The 25,615-nt window shown below is 45.2% G+C and overlaps 1 protein-coding gene across 5 annotated transcripts in view; it reads left to right on the plus strand.

Moving 5' to 3' along the window:
• The window catches only part of ASAP1 (ArfGAP with SH3 domain, ankyrin repeat and PH domain 1), a 162,348-nt gene that overhangs the window by 119,120 nt on the left and 17,613 nt on the right, over positions 1-25,615 (plus strand). For all 5 annotated transcript variants that reach the window (XM_075270089.1, XM_075270093.1, XM_075270091.1 and 2 more), the window contains 5 exons: positions 10,022-10,122; positions 13,242-13,311; positions 20,442-20,529; positions 20,722-20,770; positions 21,745-21,908. In XM_075270089.1, the coding sequence (XP_075126190.1) occupies positions 10,022-10,122; positions 13,242-13,311; positions 20,442-20,529; positions 20,722-20,770; positions 21,745-21,908 (472 nt within the window). The remainder of the gene's footprint in view (positions 1-10,021; positions 10,123-13,241; positions 13,312-20,441; positions 20,530-20,721; positions 20,771-21,744; positions 21,909-25,615) is intronic.

A 25,615-nucleotide genomic window follows, 5' to 3' on the forward strand; every position in this document is an offset into this window, starting at 1 on the left:
CTGTAGCTCCGCCCCTTGGACTCCTCTTTCTAGATTGAACAGAACATTATCTCAATAATATACAAGTTCTACTGAATCTTTTCCTATAACCTATATATCAATCCGCTCAGCTCCTCCTGCTCTATAACATGCTGCCATCAGATTGGACTGTATATTAAGTGTGATGGGTTCCTTTAAGTGTCGGTGAAGTGTATTGTATCATCTCCTCTCCATCAATGTCTTTTGAGATGGGCGAGATCCAGTTATATCCTATATAATATTGAGTTTTGTGGGTATCCTCGCGCCTCATACACGTAGGACTGGCGGAGCCATGTACAGGGCTTTTTAATATCCCTGCTTGCTGTCACTGAATATGTAGATTACTTAAGATCCATAGTAAGCTAGCAACGCAAAGTACATTATTATTATTATTATTATTATTAATTTATATAGCGTCATTAATCCCATAGTGCTGTACATTATTAGATTAATTCCATGGTGCTCTGTACATTATTATATTAATCCCATAGTGCTGTACATTATTAGATTAATTCCATGGTGCTGTACATTATTATATTAATTCCTTGGTGCTGTACAGTATTATATTCATTCCATGGTGCTGTACATTATTATATTCATTCTATGGGGCTTTACATTTGGGGGTTACATACAATACACAGAATATACAGGCAGATATAATACTAGCAATGACTGACTGGCACAGTGGGGTAGAGGGCCCTGCCCGCGAGGGCTTACAATCTATGGGGGAAGGGGGTAGAGACAGAAGGAGAGGGGGAGACTGTACAGATGGGGGTGCGGTGATAGTGTTATTGGGGGGTGTAGGCCTTCCTGAATAGGGGAGTCTTCAGGGCCTTCTTGAATCCTGTGATTGTGGGGGTCAGTCTTATGTGTCGTGGTAAGGAGTTCCAGAGTATGGGGGATGCACGGGAGAAGTCTTGGAGACAGTTGTGTGAGGAGCGGATGAGAGCAGAGCGGAGTAGGAGGTCATTGGAGGATCTGAGGTTACGTGTGGGCAGGTAGTGGGAGATGAGGTCAGAGATATATGGAGGGGACAGGTGAGGTCAGAGATATATGGAGGGGACAGGTGAGGATGAGGTCAGAGATATATGGAGGGGACAGGGTGTGGATGAGGTCAGAGATATATGGAGGGGACAGGTTGTGGATGAGGTCAGAGATATATGGAGGGGACAGGTGAGGATGAGGTCAGAGATATATGGAGGGGACAGGTGAGGTCAGAGATATATGGAGGGGACAGGTGAGGTCAGAGATATATGGAGGGGACAGTTGTGGATGAGGTCAGAGATATATGGAGGGGTCAGGTTGTGGATGAGGTCAGAGATATATGGAGGGGTCAGGTTGTGGATGAGGTCAGAGATATATGGAGGGGTCAGGTTGTGGATGAGGTCAGAGATATATGGAGAGGACAGGTTGTGGATGAGGTCGGAGATATATGGAGGGGACAGGTGAGGATGAGGTCAGAGATATATGGAGGGGACAGGTGAGGTCAGAGATATATGGAGGGGACAGGTTGTGGATGAGGTCAGAGATATATGGAGGGGACAGGTGAGGTCAGAGATATATGGAGGGGACAGGTGAGGTCAGAGATATATGGAGGGGACAGGTTGTGGATGGCTTTGTATGTTTATGTTAGTAGCTTGAACTCAATTCGCTGGGCTTTAGGTAACCAGTGGAGGGACTGGCAGAGGGGAGCAGCCGATGAAGATCGGGGGGTGAGGTGGATTAAGCGAGCAGCACAGTTTAAGGTGGACTGGAGGGGGCGAGGGTGTTTGCTGGGAGTCCATGGAGAAGGGTGTTGCAGTAATCTAAGCGGGAGATTATGAGTAGAGATGAGCGAGTACTGTTCGGATCAGCCGATCCGAACAGCACGCTTGCATAGAAATGAATGGTCGTAGCCGGCACGTGGGGGGTTAAGTGGCCGGCCACCGTCAAAGCGGAAGTACCAGGTGCATCCATTCATTTCTATGGAGCGTGCTGTTCGGATCGGCTGATCCCAACAGTACTCGCTCATCTTGGTAGTTTCCGGGGTGAGGAAGGAGCGGATTCGATGTATGTTCTTGAGCTGGAGGCGGCAGGAGGTGTTGAGGGTTTGAACGTGTGACTTGAAGGATAGGTCGGAGTCCAGGGTAACCCCAAGACATCGTGACTGGGGAAAGTAGGGTTCCGTTAACTTTGATAGATGGGTCAGGTGGAGGGGCCATATGGGGTGGGGTTAAAATGATGAACTCCGTTTTCTCCATGTTCAGTTTGAGAAAGCGGTAGGAGAGGAAGGAGGCTACGGCTGCTAAACAATCTGGAATTCTGGCCAGCAGGGAGGTCATGTCTGGTCCAGAGATGTAGATTTGGGTGTCATCGGCATAGCAGTGGTATTGGAAACCATGAGATTCTATGAGTTGGCCCAGACCAAGGGTGTAGATGGAGAACAGGAGGGGTCCTAGGACGGAGCCCTGGGGGACACCTACAGAGAGAGGGCGCGGTGAGGAACGTTCCAGAGGTAACATCTTACATAGTCAGGGGACGACACCTACAGACCTTACCCTAATAATATATAATATGAGCGCCCCTTTAAGACATAAACATCATAATACTAAGTTAAAGCGTCTTCGTCCCAGGATTGTATGACCTTTCTTCTGGACTTGGAGAATACTTAAGATTCTTATGTGGAAGGTCTGAATATATAACATATTATTACCCGGGGTCAGACACGCTCTGGAGACCGGTCATTCAGTGACCTGAAAAATACTGAATCCAAAATGATAGCAAAAAATCTACATCACTGTGCATAGGGCCGTGTTCTCACAATGCCATATTAGTGGGGTTTCTAGACCATTGGATGCCAGATAATGTCATTTTAGTGGGATCTTTTAGGTTTTTGGGTTTTGCCGATTTCTCCTTTGTTGGAGTTGTCAGTGCTGTACCATGCTGGTAGCCAGTGTGATAAGACGCCTTCCTGGCAACCAGTGTTGTGCCACCCTGGCTGCTCAGTCTATGTGCCATATAGAGCGTGGGCTAGACAGGACCTACATATAGCGCAGCCAGAGACCAGGACCCGGCCGTATAGTGTTGTAGGACCCTGCATGGTTAGCAACGAGACTGACCGCTCTGTATAGAAATAAGGATTCTCATTCACTGACAGCAAGCAGAGATGTTAGAAAGTTCTTTTATTATAGGATCTGGTCTTGAACACTCACTATATGCACTCGGGTACTTCCCTTTAACTCCTTGTTTCGTACCTGAGGACTAAATTTGACCTATATTAGGGCCGGGCTCTGTCGGTTCCGCACGTTGGGTTTCAAGGCCGATTCCAAAATACGGAGGGGGCACGTGATTGGATTTAGCATCCAAGTCTGTCGCCTTCTCCCGTCTCTTCTGTTATACCCATGGTATAGGTAATACTAATGACTATAGGAGAGGAGGGTGTCGGCTGCTGGTTCTGATCCCGTGACCCTCCCAACTCAAATAACTTGGGTCAGAAGTAGGGGGTAAAATTTTAGGGGGCACCTGACCCTGTTCAGGATTTCAGAGCTTACAGATAATGGTGAGAATTTGTCAACCCATCTATGATAGTTTCTGACTGGGGCCTCCTTTCTCATTTTGATTTTAGTAGTGTACGTGTAATTCTTTGTCTGCCCTGCGGGGGAGCTGTAGGAAAGTTGAACACTTAGTTTTTATGTTTCTAGGAGATGACGATGCACAGCTCCCGCGTACTCTGTATTTATGGGTAGTATATACTCCTGGAGTACTTTGAGTTCCCAGATAGCTATAGGGGGTTACTATATATCAGTGTTAGGAAGTATATAGTGTTATACGATATTACACGCCACCATGGAGCAGAATCATTGTGGAATAGTTTATGTTCGCCTCTATGTACCGTACGTAGTCACTTGATATCACTGCACATGCCAATACGTGATATTACTGGTATCATAGTACAATATGGGTTCTTATGGGATATTACATTGCACCCTATGGCAGTGACCTCCTGACAACCACAAGCTCTCCGTGTTACACCCCTTAGAGGCACATACTGGAGACCAATCTCCAGCTCCATTATATGGGGGGGGGGGGGGGGGAGGGGGGGGTCTGGTCTTATTTTTCAGAATTTCAGAACAGTTTCCAGAAATATTTCTTCTTGCCCTGGGATTTCTCATAGAACGTCAGCTGTCGGCACTTCTCAAGGAAATTCCTGTCCCTGTGTGGGAAAAATGCGACACCCGTAAGATCGGAATGTCAGTGTCATTGTGGACATCAAAAAGGGCTGGAAACGAGCAAAGACATCGGGTCAGAGAGCGCCGAAATATGGGACATGTGATTAAAGGGGAACTCCACCCGAAGAGTGACGTGCGCTGCCATAACCATGAGCGACATACCACCGGCGCTGGGGAGTCTCCATCCTTATCGTCTTCTCTTCATGTTCTTAGGGAGGAGCAAGATGGCAGACAGGAGCGGTACTATATATAGGGTGAATGAATACCAAAGGGAGAGCGTATAGGACGATATCTCCCAGAATGCATTGCTGTCACAGTCCATGAGGGGTTGTATGAGGACCCTAAAGATTGTGTCCACTGTGTGTGTAAATTTGGATCCGTGAGCTCTTTCTACCACTCAGGAGGACTAAGAGAAGCCGGAAGTCGACCACTTGCAGCTACTTGGTCTTAAGATGGAACTTAGAGCAAATCCACATTTGGCAACTTGACAGTTTTCTAGGCATAAGATGAAATCTACAGCGAGAGTTTGTGTCATGTCCGCACCATAAAGACTACAGTCCTGTGTGAGATAAACAGCCTAGATTGGGTACGCTAGAACAAAGTAACAGAGAGAGGTGTGTTTAGCTCACAGAGCATTGTCTAGACTGGATACATTGTTGCAAAGTAGCTGAGACGATGCCTTTTGCTTACAGAGCATTGTCTAGACTGGATACATTATAGCAAAGTAGTAGAGAGAGATGTGTTTAACTCATAGCTCACAGAGCACTGTCTAGAGCGGATACAGTTGTAACCATTTCCTAGCTGAGAGCAGGACTCTCTATATACAGGGTTACTGTATCTGCCTGGAAACAAGATGGATTCCATTTACTGAGATTCTCAACTTTCATAGGACACCAAGGTTATACTACCCAAAACTTCAGGGGTTCGTCCCTCACAAAACACTATCATGCTCTTGGGTCTCTTAAAGGGAGGTGAGTAAAAATATCAGAGCGTTATACTCGCCTCTCTCACCTCTTTTGCACATCCTTGTGGTATACAAATGGCTCCCCGGCGTCCTCTTCTGGCCTCTGCAGTTGGTGTTGGACCCCGACCAATCTGATACCGATGACCTATCTATTACCTTCAGGTCCTGGACAACCCCTTTAAGGCACGCTTTTAGTGGGCGCAGATCCCTCCTATAACTTCTCTACTAGGTGTCAGGTGTTCTGGGTTGTCAGATGCCAGATCTAGGCCTGTACCTGGATAGACTGTTTGTGTCACTTGTGGGTTTTTAACTCCTGGAAGGATCAGACGTTCCCGTCTCAGAAGCCGCTGTGTCACTTTACATATTACATAGCGCTCTATAATGCATTCACGCTGGGAATAACGCACTGACTTTACTACAAAACCATTGCGCGAGACGAGGCGTGGGCTGCAGTAAGGTTTTGTGTACGTCGGGGGTTTGTTGCTCCTGGTTCCTGGCAGGAGGCAGACGTCTTATATCCCTTCATGTTCTTCTTTGTTTGCCTTGTCTTGTATATGGAGGAGTCTTCGCATTGAAACCTTTTATCTGCGCAGCACAGGACACGTCAGCTCTGTGACGGCGATCTCGTACGGTATGTTCTCAGTGTGACAATACACTGCAGCGACAATAGCCATACCCGATCGTGGCGGCTTTTATTTTTTCTATGTTCTTTTTACTTTGGAATCTGCTGTCTGGCTGAGACAATGGTTTTCAGAAGACAATGTCACATGACGGAGTCGCTGAGAACCTCCACCTAATGCGGTCAGTAAACAGAGAGTGCAAGAACAGAGTATAGACCGAAATCGTTTCCCCCTATACAATAACCGTGCTTCAGAGCCGCATTCACAGTTCTGCAGACTTCAGAGCAGAGATCTCCCAGCTGGTCTTCTCTATATTACTGAGCATCAAATCAGTCACAAGTTGTGAAATGAATATCGTACAAACAGATGATGTTGACATTTTCTCCTTGGGGTCAAGATTTAGGTCCATGTTCACATTGGACACTTCATCGATATCTGCAGCAGTGACTGAGTGTGATGTCTGTTCTGATGATTTACTTGTTAATGATGTTTAATTAGTCTTCTGTTCTCTCCTCCTTGTCTCTTATTTGCTTCCCTGATCGAAGTCTAGGAGAGTAAGTCGTGTCTTATGTTGATCTGACTTCATTGTCAGCGTATTCCTCCATATTCACTCATCCTGTATCTGCGTTATATGTAAGGTGTAGTGAGTGAGAATAACAAAACCCACAAGGGTTCTCTAGTGACTACAAAGATAGTTATATTATATTCCTCATTTGTCTTCAATGTAAAATATATGCATGTAACTGCTATAATACTGCCCCCTATGTACAAGAATATAACTACTATAATACTGCTCCTATGTACAAGAATATAACTACTATAATACTACCTCCTATGTACAAGAATATAACTGCTATAATACTGCTCCTATGTACAAGAATATAACTACTATAACACTACTCCTATGTACAAGAATATAACTACTATAATACTACTCCTATGTACAAGAATATAACTACTATAACACTACTCCTATGTACAAGAATATAACTACTATAATACTACTCCTATGTACAAGAATATAGCAACTATAATACTGCTCCTATGTACAAGAATATAACTACTATAATACTACTCCTATGTACAAGAATATAACTACTATAATACTACCTCCTATATACAAGAATATAACTACTATAATACTGCCCCTATGTACAAGAATATAACTACTATAATACTACTCCTATAATACTACTCCTATGTACAAGAATATAGCAACTATAATACTACCTCCTATATACAAGAATATAACTACTATAATACTGCCCCTATGTACAAGAATATAACTACTATAATACTACTCCTATGTACAAGAATATAACTACTATAATACTACCTCCTATGTACAAGAATATAACTACTATAATACTACCTCCTATGTACAAGAATATAACTACTATAACACTACTCCTATGTACAAGAATATAACTAATATAATACTACTCCTATGTACAAGAATATAACTACTATAACACTACTCCTATGTACAAGAATATAACTACTATAATACTACTCCTATGTACAAGAATATAACTACTATAATACTACCTCCTATGTACAAGAATATAACTACTATAACACTACTCCTATGTACAAGAATATAACTACTATAACACTACTCCTATGTACAAGAATATAACTACTATAATACTACTCCTATGTACAAGAATATAACTACTATAATACTACCTCCTATGTACAAGAATATAACTACTATAATACTGCTCCTATGTACAAGAATATAACTACTATAACACTACTCCTATGTACAAGAATATAACTACTATAATACTACTCCTATGTACAAGAATATAACTACTATAATACTACTCCTATGTACAAGAATATAACTACTATAATACTACCTCCTATGTACAAGAATATAACTGCTATAATACTGCTCCTATGTACAAGAATATAACTACTATAACACTACTCCTATGTACAAGAATATAACTACTATAACACTACTCCTATGTACAAGAATATAACTACTATAATACTACTCCTATGTACAAGAATATAACTACTATAATACTACCTCCTATGTACAAGAATATAACTACTATAACACTACTCCTATGTACAAGAATATAACTACTATAATACTACTCCTATGTACAAGAATATAACTACTATAATACTACTCCTATGTACAAGAATATAACTACTATAATACTACCTCCTATGTACAAGAATATAACTGCTATAATACTGCTCCTATGTACAAGAATATAACTACTATAACACTACTCCTATGTACAAGAATATAACTAATATAATACTACTCCTATGTACAAGAATATAACTACTATAATACTGCTCCTATGTACAAGAATATAACTACTATAATACTGCTCCTATGTACAAGAATATAACTACTATAATACTGCTCCTATGTACAAGAATATAACTACTATAATACTACTCCTATGTACAAGAATATAACTACTATAATACTACTCCTATGTACAAGAATATAACTACTATAATACTGCTCCTATGTACAAGAATATAACTACTATAATACTGCTCCTATGTACAAGAATATAACTACTATAATACTACTCCTATGTACAAGAATATAACTACTATAATACTACTCCTATGTACAAGAATATAACTACTATAATACTGCTCCTATGTACAAGAATATAACTACTATAATACTACTCCTATGTACAAGAATATAACTACTATAATACTACTCCTATGTACAAGAATATAACTACTATAATACTGCTCCTATGTACAAGAATATAACTACTATAATACTGCTCCTATGTACAAGAATATAACTACTATAATACTACTCCTATGTACAAGAATATAACTACTATAATACTACTCCTATGTACAAGAATATAACTACTATAATACTACTCCTATGTACAAGAATATAACTACTATAATACTACCTCCTATGTACAAGAATATAACTACTATAACACTACTCCTATGTACAAGAATATAACTACTATAATACTACTTCCTATGTACAAGAATATAACTACTATAATACTGCTCCTATGTACAAGAATATAACTACTATAATACTGCTCCTATGTACAAGAATATAACTACTATAATACTACTCCTATGTACAAGAATATAACTACTATAATACTACTCCTATGTACAAGAATATAACTACTATAATACTACCTCCTATGTACAAGAATATAACTACTATAATACTACCCCTTATATACAAGAATATAACTACTATAATACTACCTCCTATGTACAAGAATATAACTACTATAATACTACTCCTATGTACAAGAATATAACTACTATAATACTACCTCCTATGTACAAGAATATAACTACTATAATACTGCTCCTATGTACAAGAATATAACTACTATAATACTACCTCCTATGTACAAGAATATAACTACTATAATACTACTCCTATGTACAAGAATATAACTACTATAATACTACCTCCTATGTACAAGAATATAACTACTATAATACTGCTCCTATGTACAAGAATATAACTACTATAATACTACTCTTATGTACAAGAATATAACTACTATAATACTGCCCCTTATATACAAGAATATAACTACTATAATACTACTCCTATGTACAAGAATATAACTACTATAATACTACTCCTATGTACAAGAATATAACTACAATAATACTACCTCCTATGTACAAGAATATAACTACTATAATACTACCTCCTATGTACAAGAATATAACTACTATAATACTGCTCCTATGTACAAGAATATAACTACTATAATACTACCTCCTATGTACAAGAATATAACTACTATAATACTACTCCTATGTACAAGAATATGACTACTATAATACTGCTCCTATGTACAAGAATATAACTACTATAATACTGCTCCTATGTACAAGAATATAACTACTATAATACTACTCCTATGTACAAGAATATAACTACTATAATACTACTCCTATGTACAAGAATATAACTACTATAATACTGCCCCTATGTACAAGAATATAACTACTATAATACTACTCCTATGTACAAGAATATAACTACTATAATACTACTCCTATGTACAAGAATATAACTACTATAATACCGCCCCCATGTATCAGATTAGGTTATTATCACAGTCCTCTTATTACACATCACTGATTATCTCGTATTAGTTGACATTCTGATAATTTGTTCCCTTTGTATAACGTTCATTGTCTCCCCTTCTCCTCAGGACTCTCAGAGTAAGCAGGGCGGGTATAGCATGCACCAGCTCCAAGGCAACAAGGAGTACGGCAGCGAGAAGAAAGGTTACCTGTTAAAGAAGAGCGATGGGTAAGGACTAGGACATTATACACCCGGTCTACAGGGATTTGTGCCCTATCTATCACCTTGTATATTCATTATCCCCTTCACCCTCATGGACACTGTATACGCTTAGCTCTGCTGTCTCTTTTCCATATGGTAATATCTTTCTAGATAGAACTCTGTTCACATGTCACTCAGTTTCCTTATGTTGCTGACTTAGACAGCAGAAGGTGTCACATATGGAAGAGAGTAACACATAACTGAAGAATTCGCTAACATTTCGTGTTGTGTGCGCTCGCTAGACATGTGTAGCTCTGCATATTAGCTGTTTTACGGTAGAATATTTCTAGTTCAGGTTGTTACCAGAAATGAGCGAACGGCGTTCGATCGAATTGATATTCGAACGAATATCAGGCCGTTTGAGGTGTTTGATTCCAATCGAACACCAGATGGCAAACTCACTAAAAATCCGATTCCCCTCCCACCTTCCCTGGTGCGTTTTTTTGCATCGAATAAAAAATCGGAAAAAGGAATTGGCGGCTATAAACAGATAACCTCCAATTTATACCAATGGTGGATTTACCATTCGACTAATTTGGGACTGTGAACTATGTGACTTTGAGACAGGGACAGATGTACTGGCAGGGTTAGCTGGGGATTACCTTTATTTAGGGGGGAATGTCACTCACCCAGCTCTTTGGGGCTCTATCTGGTCGGGATCCCTGTCAGCTTGCGATGTGCAGGAGCTGACTTTTTCCCCATAGGAATGCATTGGCCAGCGTTGATTGGCTGAATGCCCGTACACTGGCCAATCAATGCTGGTTAATGCATTCCTATAGCGAGATATAGCAGAGCCCATGCGGTTAGCTCGGCTACTCCAGACACTGGAGATGAAAGAGCTCTGCACTACACCCAACCATCCCTCCAGCTACTCCTCCTGTACTAACACGACTAGCTCAGCTTGGCTATTCCTTAGTACTACTAACACGCTCAGCTTGGCTGTTCCTTAGTGTAATAGCCGATCTGAGCATGTTAGTAGTACTAAGGAATAGCCAAGTTGAGCATTTTAGTCTGCTGCATATCTGTCAGCTCTCCTACATCTCCTACACACTCAGCTTGGCTATTCCTTAGTACTACTGACATGCTCAGCTCGGCTATTCCTTAGTAATACTGAAACGCTCAGCTCGGCTATTCCTTAGTACTACTGACACGCTCAGCTCGGCTATTCCTTAGTACTACTGCCACGCTCAGCTCGGCTATTCCTTAGTACTACTGCCACGCTCAGCTCGGCTATTCCTTAGTACTACTAACACGCTCCGATCGGCTATTCCTTAGTACTACTAACACGCTCCGATCGGCTATTCCTTAGTACTACTGCCACGCTCAGCTCGGCTATTCCTTAGTACTACTGACACGCTCCGATCGGCTATTCCTTAGTACTACTGACACGCTCAGCTCGGCTATTCCTTAGTACTACTGACATGCTCAGCTCGGCTATTCCTTAGTAATACTGAAACGCTCAGCTCGGCTATTCCTTAGTACTACTGACACGCTCAGCTCGGCTATTCCTTAGTACTACTGACACGCTCAGCTCGGCTATTCCTTAGTACTACTGCCACGCTCAGCTCGGCTATTCCTTAGTACTACTGCCACGCTCAGCTCGGCTATTCCTTAGTACTACTAACACGCTCCGATCGGCTATTCCTTAGTACTACTGCCACGCTCAGCTCGGCTATTCCTTAGTACTACTGACACGCTCAGCTCGGCTATTCCTTAGTACTACTGACACGCTCCGATCGGCTATTCCTTAGTACTACTGACACGCTCAGCTCGGCTATTCCTTAGTACTACTGACACGCTCAGCTCGGCTATTCCTTAGTACTACTGACACGCTCAGCTCGGCTATTCCTTAGTACTACTGCCACGCTCAGCTCGGCTATTCCTTAGTACTACTGCCACGCTCAGCTCGGCTATTCCTTAGTACTACTGCCACGCTCAGCTCGGCTATTCCTTAGTACTACTGCCACACTCAGCTCGGCTATTCCTTAGTACTACTGACACGCTCAGCTCGGCTATTCCTTAGTACTACTGACACGCTCAGCTCGGCTATTCCTTAGTACTACTGCCACGCTCAGCTCAGCTATTCCTTAGTACTACTGCCACGCTCAGCTCGGCTATTCCTTAGTACTACTAACACGCTCCGATCGGCTATTACACTAAGGAATGGCCAAGCTGAGCTAGTTGTGTTAGTACAGGAGGAGTAGCTAGAGGGATGGTTGGATGTAGTGCAGAGCTCTTTCATCTGTCCGGAGTAGCCGAGCTAACTGTACGGGCACTGCTATATCTCACTATAGAAATGCATTGACCAGCGTTGATTGACTGGTCTACAGGATTCGGCCAATCAACGCTGGTTGTGCCTGAGGAGGCGGAGTCTAAAATCCGACCAAAATGGAATCTGCTGTGGACCGATTTTAGACTCCGCCTTCTCAGGCAGAACCAGCGTTGATTGGCCAAATCCCGTAGACTGGCCAATCAACGCTGGTCAATGCATTCCTATGGGAAAAAGTCCGCTCCGGCATATCGCAAGCTGACAGGGGATCCCGACATAATCAAGGTACTTGATGCCCCAGACATGCTTCCCCAGCTGTCCCAGTTGCATTGCAGAGGTGTTGGCATCATTTTCTGGGGTGTCATAGTGGACTTGGTGACTCTCCTGAGTCGGATGGTGGGATCCCCTGTAGCGAAGCATTTTCTCCCATAGACTATAATGGGGTTCGATATTCGTTCGAATAGTCGAATATTGAGCGGCTACTCGAAACGAATATCGAATCTCGAGCATTTTACTGTTCACTCATCTCTAGTTGTTACATCTTTTAGTTCGGATACATTAAATCAATGCAAAAACATAATTGCAAAAATGTGCCTCCCCTTTAAGTATCGGTATTACAGGCTTGTAATGGCGGCCGGTATATAATGTGCTCACGTGACTGCCTCAAAGCAGTATACAGAGCTGCAGTATAATAATACTACACGATGGTGTAAGAAATGGTGAACACATAGCAGTAGTCGTCCTACAGCATAGTATGATGTCAGTGGCGCCATCATGTGGCAGCCAGAGGTCACTGAGGGTTGTGTTGTCTTTTCAGCTTGAGGAAAGTTTGGCAAAGAAGAAAATGTATGGTGAAGAACGGCATCCTGACAATATCGCACGCCACAGTAAGTCACGCACAAGTCAACTATGGTAGTCGTTTTTATTCTTTAAATTTTTAGATTTTATGAATTTATTACCGTACTTATTTTTTAAGTCCATGTCATTTATATTAAAAGCAATATGCAGTTTTTACTCTGGCTGCTAGGCTAAAGAATAGTTTGGCACTTCCTGTTCTGTCGAGATCACTTCTCACTGTTCATCTTACTGTCATCACAGGCTGGATGACACTGACAGGTAACACCGGATCTACCATTCACAATAGATCATGTCCCAGCTTACCTCCTTCCGCCACCCTGCACACTGACCTTTATACAAGTCAAAAAGCATGGCCACAACTTAGAGATCAATTAGTCACATCCAGACTAAAGGTTCCTATAGTCCATGTAGCTGCTGTAAAGCATATCATTGAATGCTGTAAAAAGCAGTTCAGGCAATATTCCATACACATAATCATAATCATTATCTGACCCTTCCTGTTCTGTAGAGATCACTTCTCATCTCATTATCATCACAGGCAGGATTAAAATGGCAAACAATAACATAGATAGAGATAGAGAGATAGAGAGATAGATAGAGAGAGAGAGAGAGAGAGAGAGAGAGAGAGAGAGACCATTTATTAAAGGTGATGTCACTGCTTATCTCATCACCCTTCCTGCACAGTGACTACCACACAGGTAACAAAGCATGCCCACAACACTCACCCACAGAAAGCAATGAGTCACCTCAAGGCTACATCGTCCATGTGGATGTTGTAAAGCAAATTTCTAAGTGCTGTAAAGAGCAGCTCAGGCCGTCCCCATAGTGATCGTCTAACACTTCACAGTGGTCATTTTATTATTTCGTCAGGCTGGATTACAATATCTCCTATAACTCATATATATATATATATATATATATATATATATATATATATATATATATATATATATATATAACACCATTATGCTCCAGTTTATCTCCCCTCTATCCCTGCACAGTGACTTTTGCACAGGTCACAGAGCATGCCCACAACATCCCCATAGAAATCAATGCGTCATTTCTAGACTCCATGTTCCTATGGTCCATACAGATCTCTGAATGCAGCAGCTATTGCCGTTATCATGAACAGACAGCACTGTTTTAGCCTGCTCAGTGGCGCACCCAGCCACCTGGCTGACCAGCCGACCCTATGTGAATGGTGCTGGGCATCAGTTCCACAAGCTGCAATTTTTTCCTATTTTTTGCTGTCTAGAAATCTGCAGAGATCTCTGACGTTACCTCTTGGGACACTCCAAATGTTTCCCGTCAGCGGAGCCGCTTGTGCGCTGTTTGCCATGTTTAGGCTGATACTTCAAAGCACAAGCAAATAAATCTGCTCCTGCGAATGTATCCCATGTGCCGATGAAAATATATTTACTGGCGTCTCGGAGGAGCAGCTGACGCGAGCTGGCAGGCGCCCGGGCCTGACAACAATTAGCCAGTCACTCACATGACTAGGGACGCTAATACATTCTCACTAAGCAGCTGCTAGTGCGGCAGGGTCCTGTCTGCTCGCCACGGTGCTCGGGCCATTGTCTGCTGCTGTAATCATCATCTCACAATGACAGCGCGAGATCGCACCGCTGGGCAGCCGGCGCCAAAATGAATTCATAACACCTCCGCGCAATTTACACTTGTCATCTTACACGGAACACTTGACATGATGACCCGCACGGTTTGTTAGACGCTGTGCTAATTTCATTACCGTGTGATTTCTGTCTGTATGCGGAATCTTCCTGTTTAGACCAATATGTTTTTTGAAGGGGTGCACGTACAGGATTTGGACCCCAGACTGGCAACACCCTCCTGGTGATACCATAGTTCATACCATCATACACCCCCTGGTGAGATGTCTAGGCACAGGATACGTCATCAGTATCTGATCTATTGGGGTCTGACACCCGGCCCCCACACTGATCAGCCTTCCTGTGCAAAGGACTGGAAGCAACTTTGCTCCTTGCCTCTAGGCTTTGAGCTGCAGTACTGGACAGTGGAGGGCGCTGCAGCTCCAAGCCTATTATTACTGGAATAGGAGTTGCTTCCAGTGCCAGGGGTCATGCACATCAGCTGATCGGAGCAGGGACCAGGTGCAGGACCTCCACCAATCAGATACTGATGACCTATCCTGTGGGTAGGCCATGTGACTAATGAATGTGATGTCACTGGTCTGTGAAGGGCACCGCTGCTGACTGGTGGGGGTCTCAGGTGTCGGACCCCCACCGATCACATATCGAGGACCTACCGTATCCTATCTGCTCATCCCTTTCCCTGCCTCCTCTTCAGCCCCTGACCTCACCAGCAGTAATACAATACACGCTGTTGCCCCCCCTTCCCGAGGAGCCCCGTGGCAGCTGTCTAGTCTGCCGTACCCTCAGCCCTAGGACCGATGCAGATGCAGCGCTGAGGCTTGGTGTTCGCGTCCCACAGGGACAACATCTGCTTTCCTCATGTTTTTGTGGATTTCCTCCCACACTTCACACATGTACAGCACTTAGGTTAATTGGTGTCCTGCGATTCGTCCCCACGCAGCAGAACGGGGCAGTAATGGGCCCCCCAAAATGGTTTACTCCGGCCACAAATGGACTATTCCGCCCTCTCTTTTTTTTACTCCTTGTCGATCTTGCGCCGTCTTTGCACTATTATTTATTTTCCTTCTCCGACCACACGTGGCGCCGTCCGAGACCTGCCTTTAATTATGCATTAACTCCACGCCGTGATAATAGGACGTATTACACAATTAAAGGAACAGCCGGAGCTCGGAAGCAAGAGGCGGTTTTATTTTTTCCACTGATTTTAATGTGTACCTGTCAGTCCGCACGTGGAGGCATTATCTGCCGTGAGTCACCGTCCTCCAGCCCAGAAAATAAAAAAGGCTTTGTTAAAACGCAGCTCTCGCTGTGAGTTGTGTACATCGAATCCGGGTAAATATAGAGGTCTCCTGAGCTGAAATACCATTCTATAACAAAACCGGTCAACGTCTGGCTTCTGGAAACCTCGGGTTATGCAGGACGTGGATGGTGCTGGTTCTGCTTGAGGAGATCCAGTCCAACAGGCAGTGCTCCCTGGGAAATATATGCAAATTACTTAATGCATAGCGGCCTCTAGGTGGCACTAGAGAGACAGTGTTTGTCAATTTGGAGTCGTGCCATTCATATGGATGGACGTCACCGTATTACATAGAATGGGCCGGGTTCACTTTCTACTTTGGTTTGTGGGTAGGTGGTGCTGAGTCCGATCCATGGCCACTGGTAAGGTGACGGATGTGAGTGCCGTAACTGCTTCCTCTCCAGCGCCATCGACGCAAGTGATCAGGAGACCAAGACTGGACAATGAAGCACCACAGATAGGCGAGTGCACCCGGCTGTTCTATATTCCTCATTCCTCTGCCATCGATGAACTACATTTCCTAGAATGCCGGGCTGTCGGGGAGGTCACTGGGGAGCGATCGGTGTCCGCTTATATATTATTTAGCGCTCTCGTTCATTGCTCACATATATTATTAATGTGCTTTGTATATACAGAACTGTTTATGGGATCGCACATCCACTTAAACCAGTGGCGGCAACTACAAGTACCAGCATGTCATGGGAATTGAAGACTTTACAACATTGAGCACCCTGAGCTCTGCAGCTACGGATTTAGTCAGGAGGGTCTGCACCGTAACAGGAGAGTAAGGGGGGGGAGGGGACATCTAAGGCCTTAAGTATAGGACCGAGAAGTGTCCTCCGAATACCTTCCGCCCCTCTATTGATCTCAGTGGGCTGTTCCAATTTCACAGACCAGTTAAGGACTTGCTCTATAATTATTGGACTAGAGCATCGGACCACGATCAGAAGACCCGGAGCAGCAGACGTGGCAGCACTCTATAAGGCTCTGATGGTGACATATGGCAGTATAACAGTCCTGTGGGGTGACAGGGGTTAATATCACGCATTCAGTTCTTGCATTGATTCCATCTCTGTGTCACAATGGCCCTGATGACATACAGCACTGGGTATTATTGACCCCCCCCCCCCCCCCCCCCCGTTGGTTCCTGGTGCCCGGGCTCTTACGATTACATTGTGCAGACTTGTTGCGGTTTCTCTTGGCTTTGAGGCACTAACAGGACCCGTCTACAAGTCCCTCGTCTGACGGTTTTATCCTCTCGTAGTCTTGTTCCGTATCTCCTAATCCTGATAATAGGGGATGATGGGTGACTTATGATATTATTATACCCGGACTATCACTGCTGTGTCAATATTTGCTCCTCCATTGTCTTGTGCAGATGCTACATTGTATGTCCTGGCGTATATTCAGGAAAGTACCGTAATGACTGTCACTGCGCGGATCACGTTCCACAAGCAAACAGCGGGATAGCGATATAAAGGAGGACGATCCGTGTTATATGTCTATATACTGTATTACATGGACCAGTGTCAGTGCATATGTAATCTAGAGTTAGATTATAAATACTTATCTTGTCCAGGTCATGAGTTATATCGTGTTTACTTCCATCTGCTGCTCTCTATAAATCTACAATTTCTGTATATACTTGCTGGGGGGGAGAATTATTCCTGGTGTGAGGTCAGAGCTGTGGTCTATGTCCTGACCAATCACATGGCCCCTCATGATGTTTGAGAAAGAAGCTCTTGATTCTGTATTATACTCCAGAGCTGCGCTCACTATTCTGCTGGTGCAGTCACTGTGTACATACATTACATTACTTATCCTGTATTATACTCCAGAGCTGCGCTCACTATTCTGCTGGTGCAGTCACTGTGTACATACATTACATTACTTATCCTGTTTTATACTCCAGAGCTGCGCTCACTATTCTGCTGGTACAGTCACTGTGTACATACATTACATTACTTATCCTGTATTATACTCCAGAGCTGCGCTCACTATTCTGCTGGTACAGTCACTGTGTACATACATTACATTACTTATCCTGTATTATACTCCAGAGCTGCGCTCACTATTCTGCTGGTGCAGTCACTGTGTACATACATTACATTACTTATCCTGTATTATACTCCAGAGCTGCGCTCACTATTCTGCTGGTACCGTCACTGTGTACATACATTACTTATCCTGTATTATACTCCAGAGCTGCGCTCACTATTCTGCTGGTGCAGTCACTGTGTACATACATTACATTACTTATCCTGTATTATACTCCAGAGCTGCGCTCACTATTCTGCTGGTGCAGTCACTGTGTACATACATTACATTACTTATCCTGTATTATACTCCAGAGCTGCGCTCACTATTCTGCTGGTACAGTCACTGTGTACATACATTACATTACTTATCCTGTATTATACTCCAGAGCTGCGCTCACTATTCTGCTGGTACAGTCACTGTGTACATACATTACATTACTTATCCTGTATTATACTCCAGAGCTGCGCTCACTATTGTGCTGGTACAGTCACTGTGTACATACATTACATTACTTATCCTGTATTATACTCCAGAGCTGCGCTCACTATTCTGCTGGTACAGTCACTGTGTACATACATTACATTACTTATCCTGTATTATACTCCAGAGCTGCGCTCACTATTCTGCTGGTGCAGTCACTGTGTACATACATTACATTACTTATCCTGCATTATACTCCAGAGCTGCGCTCACTATTCTGCTGGTGCAGTCACTGTGTACATACATTACATTACTTATCCTGTATTATACTTCAGAGCTGCGCTCACTATTCTGCTGGTGCAGTCACTGTGTACATACATTACATTACTTATCCTGCATTATACTTCAGAGCTGCGCTCACTATTCTGCTGGTGCAGTCACTGTGTACATACATTACATTACTTATCCTGCATTATACTCCAGAGCTGCGCTCACTATTCTGCTGGTACAGTCACTGTGTACATACATTACATTACTTATCCTGTATTATACTCCAGAGCTGCGCTCACTATTCTGCTGGTGCAGTCACTGTGTACATACATTACATTACTTATCCTGCATTATACTCCAGAGCTGCGCTCACTATTCTGCTGGTACAGTCACTGTGTACATACATTACATTACTTATCCTGCATTATACTCCAGAGCTGCGCTCACTATTCTGCTGGTGCAGTCACTGTGTACATACATTACATTACTTATCCTGCATTATACTCCAGAGCTGCGCTCACTATTCTGCTGGTGCAGTCACTGTGTACATACATTACATTACTTATCCTGTATTATACTTCAGAGCTGCGCTCACTATTCTGCTGGTGCAGTCACTGTGTACATACATTACATTACTTATCCTGCATTATACTTCAGAGCTGCGCTCACTATTCTGCTGGTGCAGTCACTGTGTACATACATTACATTACTTATCCTGTATTATACTCCAGAGCTGCGCTCACTATTCTGCTGGTACAGTCACTGTGTACGTACATTACATTACTTATCCTGTATTATACTCCAGAGCTGCGCTCACTATTCTGCTGGTACAGTCACTGTGTACGTACATTACATTACTTATCCTGTATTATACTCCAGAGCTGCGCTCACTATTCTGCTGGTGCAGTCACTGTGTACATACATTACATTACTTATCCTGTATTATACTCCAGAGCTGTGCTCACTATTCTGCTGGTACAGTCACTGTGTACATACATTACATTACTTATCCTGTATTATACTCCAGAGCTGCGCTCACTATTCTGCTGGTGCAGTCACTGTGTACATACATAACATTACTTATCCTGTATTATACTCCAGAGCTGTGCTCACTATTCTGCTGGTACAGTCACTGTGTACACACATTACATTACTTATCCTGTATTATACTCCAGAGCTGCGCTCACTATTCTGCTGGTGCAGTCACTGTGTACATACATTACTTATCCTGTATTATACTCCAGAGCTGCGCTCACTATTCTGCTGGTGCAGTCACTGTGTACATACATTACATTACTTATCCTGTATTATACTCCAGAGCTGCGCTCACTATTCTGCTGGTGCAGTCACTGTGTACATACATTACATTACTTATCCTGCATTATACTCCAGAGCTGCGCTCACTATTCTGCTGGTGCAGTCACTGTGTACATACATTACATTACTTATCCTGTATTATACTCCAGAGCTGCGCTCACTATTCTGCTATTTATTTTTCCAGTCCAACAGGCCACCGGCAAAACTGAACCTGCTGACCTGCCAGGTGAAGCCCAACGCTGATGAGAAGAAATGCTTCGACCTGATATCACGTATGTGGACATCATAATGATCCTAACAGTAATGCAGTGCTTACTTCTCTGTGTCAGTCTTAACTGTACTTCTGGCATTCTGTTCATAAGCCATGAGGATCAGGTGGCAGCTCTGTATGTAGACGGCTGATCGAGCCCTTATTTCATTGATTCATTGATATTTTTTGTAATTGGCCTGCCTTGATTTTTCAGATAACAGAACGTACCACTTTCAGGCCGAGGACGAGCAGGATTATATAGCGTAAGTGATTCTCCTCAGTCTCTAGCGCCACCTGCCTGCTGTTCTGCGGCCCTGCAGCATCATACACAAGATACTATCAGTATAGTGTTTATGTGTTGTACGTTTTGTGATTCTAGAAGGGAGATGTATAAGCTCTTGGAGTTCTAGATCATGGCATGCATGGACATTTAGAGTTCTAGATAAAGTGCACAGCCATCTGTGATTCTAGACAGGAGATACAATAGCACTTGGCACTTTAGGTCAGATAGGGTGACATGGTGTTCTAGAACAGATGGGCATTGACGTGTGGGATTCTAGATGGTGTTCATTATAGGCTGGAGATAGATTATCCCATAACATCCTCCATCACACTTGTATAGACATGTAGTGTTCTAGAGCAGATGGGCTTCGACATTTGTTGTTCTAGATCGGATGTATTACAGTTTATGAGATCCACTGTCACATGACCTTCTATCACTGTTGCCCATAGGTATTTGTGGATCAAGAACAGATCTACTTGTGGGCAGGAGATACATTGACGTTCTAGATTTGTGTTGTGTTGACCTGCCGGGTTCTAGATCAGATGTGATTTGACACTTGTGGTTCTAGGTCAGGCATACAGTGTTGCAAGTTCCTTCACACTGGTGCTCTAGAACATCTGTGCTCTGGCCGGGGGTTATTGCAGATTTTGCTACATGTTTGCACTCACAGCTGACAACTTCCACCATGTCTGAGCATAGATGAAGACTCGTATGTGATGTGATGTAACGAGTGTTCTGCCACTTTCTAGTAGACTTTGCGTTGCGTTCGCCGTGGTCAGTGAATGCCAGTATTACGATTTACGTTACACAGCTGAGGATTCGCTACAGTTGCATCTTCCTTTGAACTAAACAGTCTGTATTGTAGACGGAACTATGTTGCCTGCACTGATACATTGTAACAGACTACCAGGCGCAGAGCGCTCACTGCGGATTGTTCCTTGTCCCTTCCTACAGGTGGATATCGGTTTTAACCAACAGTAAGGAGGAGGCGCTGAACATGGCCTTCCATGACGGTCAGAGCACTGGAGAGAGCAGCCTGGAGGATCTGACGAAAGCCATCATCGAGGACGTGCAGAAGACGCCGGGGAATGACGTGTGCTGTGACTGCGGGTCGGCAGGTAGGTCGTTGCCTATATAGCTCACGACCGAGCGTGCAGCCGAGTTGGGGCTGAGATTGCCATGGACGGCCGTTGGATGACATCAGAGTCTGTGATTTATTCGCATGGCTGAGGCTTCCGGATCCATCTACATGGAGGATTCTAGAGCAGGTCCTGTTCTGCCTCCTACACCGGACTAGACCATGAGATGACACCGGGCTGCAGTTCATGATCAACTCCGTCCCCAACTCATGTGCATGGGCCGTAATACTGGATAATCCCTGGAAATAATAGAAACCGAGGAGTCAGGAGGGCGCAGTGATGTCAGGTGTCACAATGGCGGCATCATCCGATTGCACATGCCTAAGGATAAAGCATTGATATACACGGTGATACAATTCTGCCGGACAGTAGGTGGCACTAGAGGATCTCGCCACCTATGGGGCATTGCTCTAGATCAGGCAAACAGAGATCCCACCCCTACAAAGTCACACTTTTGTCCTTTATTACCTCTTTACTAATGGACGCTGGGGTTATTATGTATATGATATTGCACCAAGAGAGTTCAAGGAATTGTCCAGGGCTTTCCTATTCATGATCTAACCCCCCCCATACCCAGCACCTCACTGCTTACCAGACACAGCGCCATACTGTATACAGTGGCTGTGCTGAGTATTGCAGGTTTGAGTGGAAATTTGCTGCAAACAGGCAGGAGACCAATGAACGTCAGTGGCGTCCGAATGGGTGATCTGACCTATCGTATAGTCGTTGTATTTGCGCTCGTCCCCGTCGGCCCATGTGACCTGCCGTCCGCGCTTACTCTATAATTAGTGATATCACCGCCGCCTTTGTTTGGCGCTCTCAGTACATGGCGCGGTCTGCGGCACACCTACAGAGACTGAGGCTCTTTGTTATTTGCACACTTTCTCTCCATATAATAGAAAATGACAGGACTTCAGGCCGCGCTCGGCGATAATTAGACCGTTCCGTAAATATGAAAACATAGCGTTCATTCTTCAGCATGGCGGTGTAATTCTCCGCCGCTCAGGACTGTAATAACCGTAATGAATATAATTATCCCAGTGTAACAATGTGTTCGTATGGAAGCTATACCCATGGAAACAGGAGGACGTGTTTATACCGGGGTGTATACAGCAGTTATGGGGGAGGGGTGCTAGGGGGCGGCCAGTCCTGTGCAACTGAATGGGCTGTACGTTGCGGATATAGCGGGCGCTGCGATTGTTCTTCATTTTCAAGAGCGCAACTTATGGTGGTTAAGGATATGCCATAGTATTATGACTGAGGGGTGCGACCTCTGGCACCCCCACCAATCATTAGAAATAAGGGACTGATGTCCCTTTGGCTTCATCCCTTTAGCTGGGGGTCTCTCTCTTCTAGGACTCTGGGGGTCTCTCTCTTCTAGGATGCTGGGGGGCCCTCTCTTCTAGGATGCTGGGGGTCCCTCTCTTCTAGGACGCTGGGGGTCCCTCTCTTCTAGGATGCTGGGGGTCCCTCTCTTCTAGGACGCTGGGGGTCTCTCTCTTCTAGGATGCTGGGGGTCCCTCTCTTGTAGGATGCTGGGGGTCCCTCTCTTGTAGGACGCTGGGGGTCCCTCTCTTCTAGGACGCTGGGGGTCCCTCTCTTCTAGGACGCTGGGGGTCTCTCTCTTCTAGGATGCTGGGGGTCCCTCTCTTCTAGGACGCTGGGGGTCCCTCTCTTCTAGGATGCTGGGGGTCCCTCTCTTCTAGGACGCTGGGGGTCCCTCTCTTCTAGGACGCTGGGGGTCTCTCTCTTCTAGGATGCTGGGGGTCCCTCTCTTGTAGGATGCTGGGGGTCCCTCTCTTGTAGGACGCTGGGGGTCCCTCTCTTCTAGGACGCTGGGGGTCCCTCTCTTCTAGGACGCTGGGGGTCTCTCTCTTCTAGGATGCTGGGGGTCCCTCTCTTCTAGGACGCTGGGGGTCCCTCTCTTCTAGGATGCTGGGGGTCCCTCTCTTCTAGGATGCTGGGGGTCCCTCTCTTCTAGGACGCTGGGGGTCTCTCTCTTCTAGGATGCTGGGGGTCCCTCTCTTCTAGGACGCTGGGGGTCTCTCTCTTCTAGGATGCTGGGGGTCCCTCTCTTGTAGGATGCTGGGGGTCTCTCTCTTCTAGGATGCTGGGGGGCCCTCTCTTCTAGGATGCTGGGGGTCCCTCTCTTCTAGGACGCTGGGGGTCCCTCTCTTCTAGGACGCTGGGGGTCCCTCTCTTCTAGGACGCTGGGGGTCTCTCTCTTCTAGGACGCTGGGGTCTCTCTCTTCTAGGATGCTGGGGGTCCCTCTCTTCTAGGACGCTGGGGGTCCCTCTCTTCTAGGACGCTGGGGGTCCCTCTCTTCTAGGACGCTGGGGGTCCCTCTCTTCTAGGACGCTGGGGTCTCTCTCTTCTAGGACGCTGGGGGTCCCTCTCTTCTAGGATGCTGGGGGTCCCTCTCTTCTAGGACGCTGGGGGTCTCTCTCTTCTAGGACGCTGGGGTCTCTCTCTTCTAGGACGCTGGGGGTCCCTCTCTTCTAGGATGCTGGGGGTCCCTCTCTTGTAGGACGCTGGGGGTCTCTCTCTTCTAGGACGCTGGGGTCTCTCTCTTCTAGGACGCTGGGGGTCCCTCTCTTCTAGGACGCTGGGGGTCCCTCTCTTCTAGGACGCTGGGGGTCCCTCTCTTCTAGGATGCTGGGGGTCCCTCTCTTCTAGGACGCTGGGGGTCCCTCTCTTCTAGGACGCTGGGGGTCCCTCTCTTGTAGGATGCTGGGGGTCCCTCTCTTCTAGGACGCTGGGGGTCCCTCTCTTCTAGGATGCTGGGGGGCCCTCTCTTGTAGGATGCTGGGGGGCCCTCTCTTGTAGGACGCTGGGGGTCCCTCTCTTGTAGGATGCTGGGGTCCCTCTCTTCTAGGACGCTGGGGGTCCCTCTCTTCTAGGACGCTGGGGTCCCTCTCTTCTAGGACGCTGGGGGTCCCTCTCTTCTAGGACGCTGGGGGTCCCTCTCTTCTAGGACGCTGGGGGTCCCTCTCTTCTAGGATGCTGGGGGGCCCTCTCTTGTAGGATGCTGGGGGGCCCTCTCTTGTAGGACGCTGGGGGTCCCTCTCTTGTAGGATGCTGGGGTCCCTCTCTTCTAGGACGCTGGGGGTCTCTCTCTTCTAGGACGCTGGGGGTCTCTCTCTTCTAGGATGCTGGGGGTCCCTCTCTTCTAGGACGCTGGGGGTCCCTCTCTTCTAGGATGCTGGGGGTCCCTCTCTTCTAGGACGCTGGGGGTCCCTCTCTTCTAGGATGCTGGGGGTCCCTCTCTTGTAGGATGCTGGGGGTCCCTCTCTTGTAGGATGCTGGGGGTCCCTCTCTTCTAGGATGCTGGGGGTCCCTCTCTTCTAGGATGCTGGGGGTCCCTCTCTTGTAGGATGCTGGGGGTCCCTCTCTTCTAGGATGCTGGGGGTCCCTCTCTTGTAGGATGCTGGGGGTCCCTCTCTTCTAGGACGCTGGGGGTCTCTCTCTTCTAGGACGCTGGGGGTCCCTCTCTTGTAGGATGCTGGGGGTCCCTCTCTTCTAGGATGCTGGGGGTCCCTCTCTTCTAGGATGCTGGGGGTCCCTCTCTTCTAGGATGCTGGGGGTCCCTCTCTTGTAGGATGCTGGGGGTCCCTCTCTTGTAGGATGCTGGGGGTCCCTCTCTTCTAGGATGCTGGGGGTCTCTCTCTTCTAGAATGCTGGGGGT

This window comes from Leptodactylus fuscus, chromosome 4 (assembly GCF_031893055.1).
Source record: "Leptodactylus fuscus isolate aLepFus1 chromosome 4, aLepFus1.hap2, whole genome shotgun sequence".
Lineage (NCBI taxonomy): Eukaryota > Metazoa > Chordata > Amphibia > Anura > Leptodactylidae > Leptodactylus > Leptodactylus fuscus.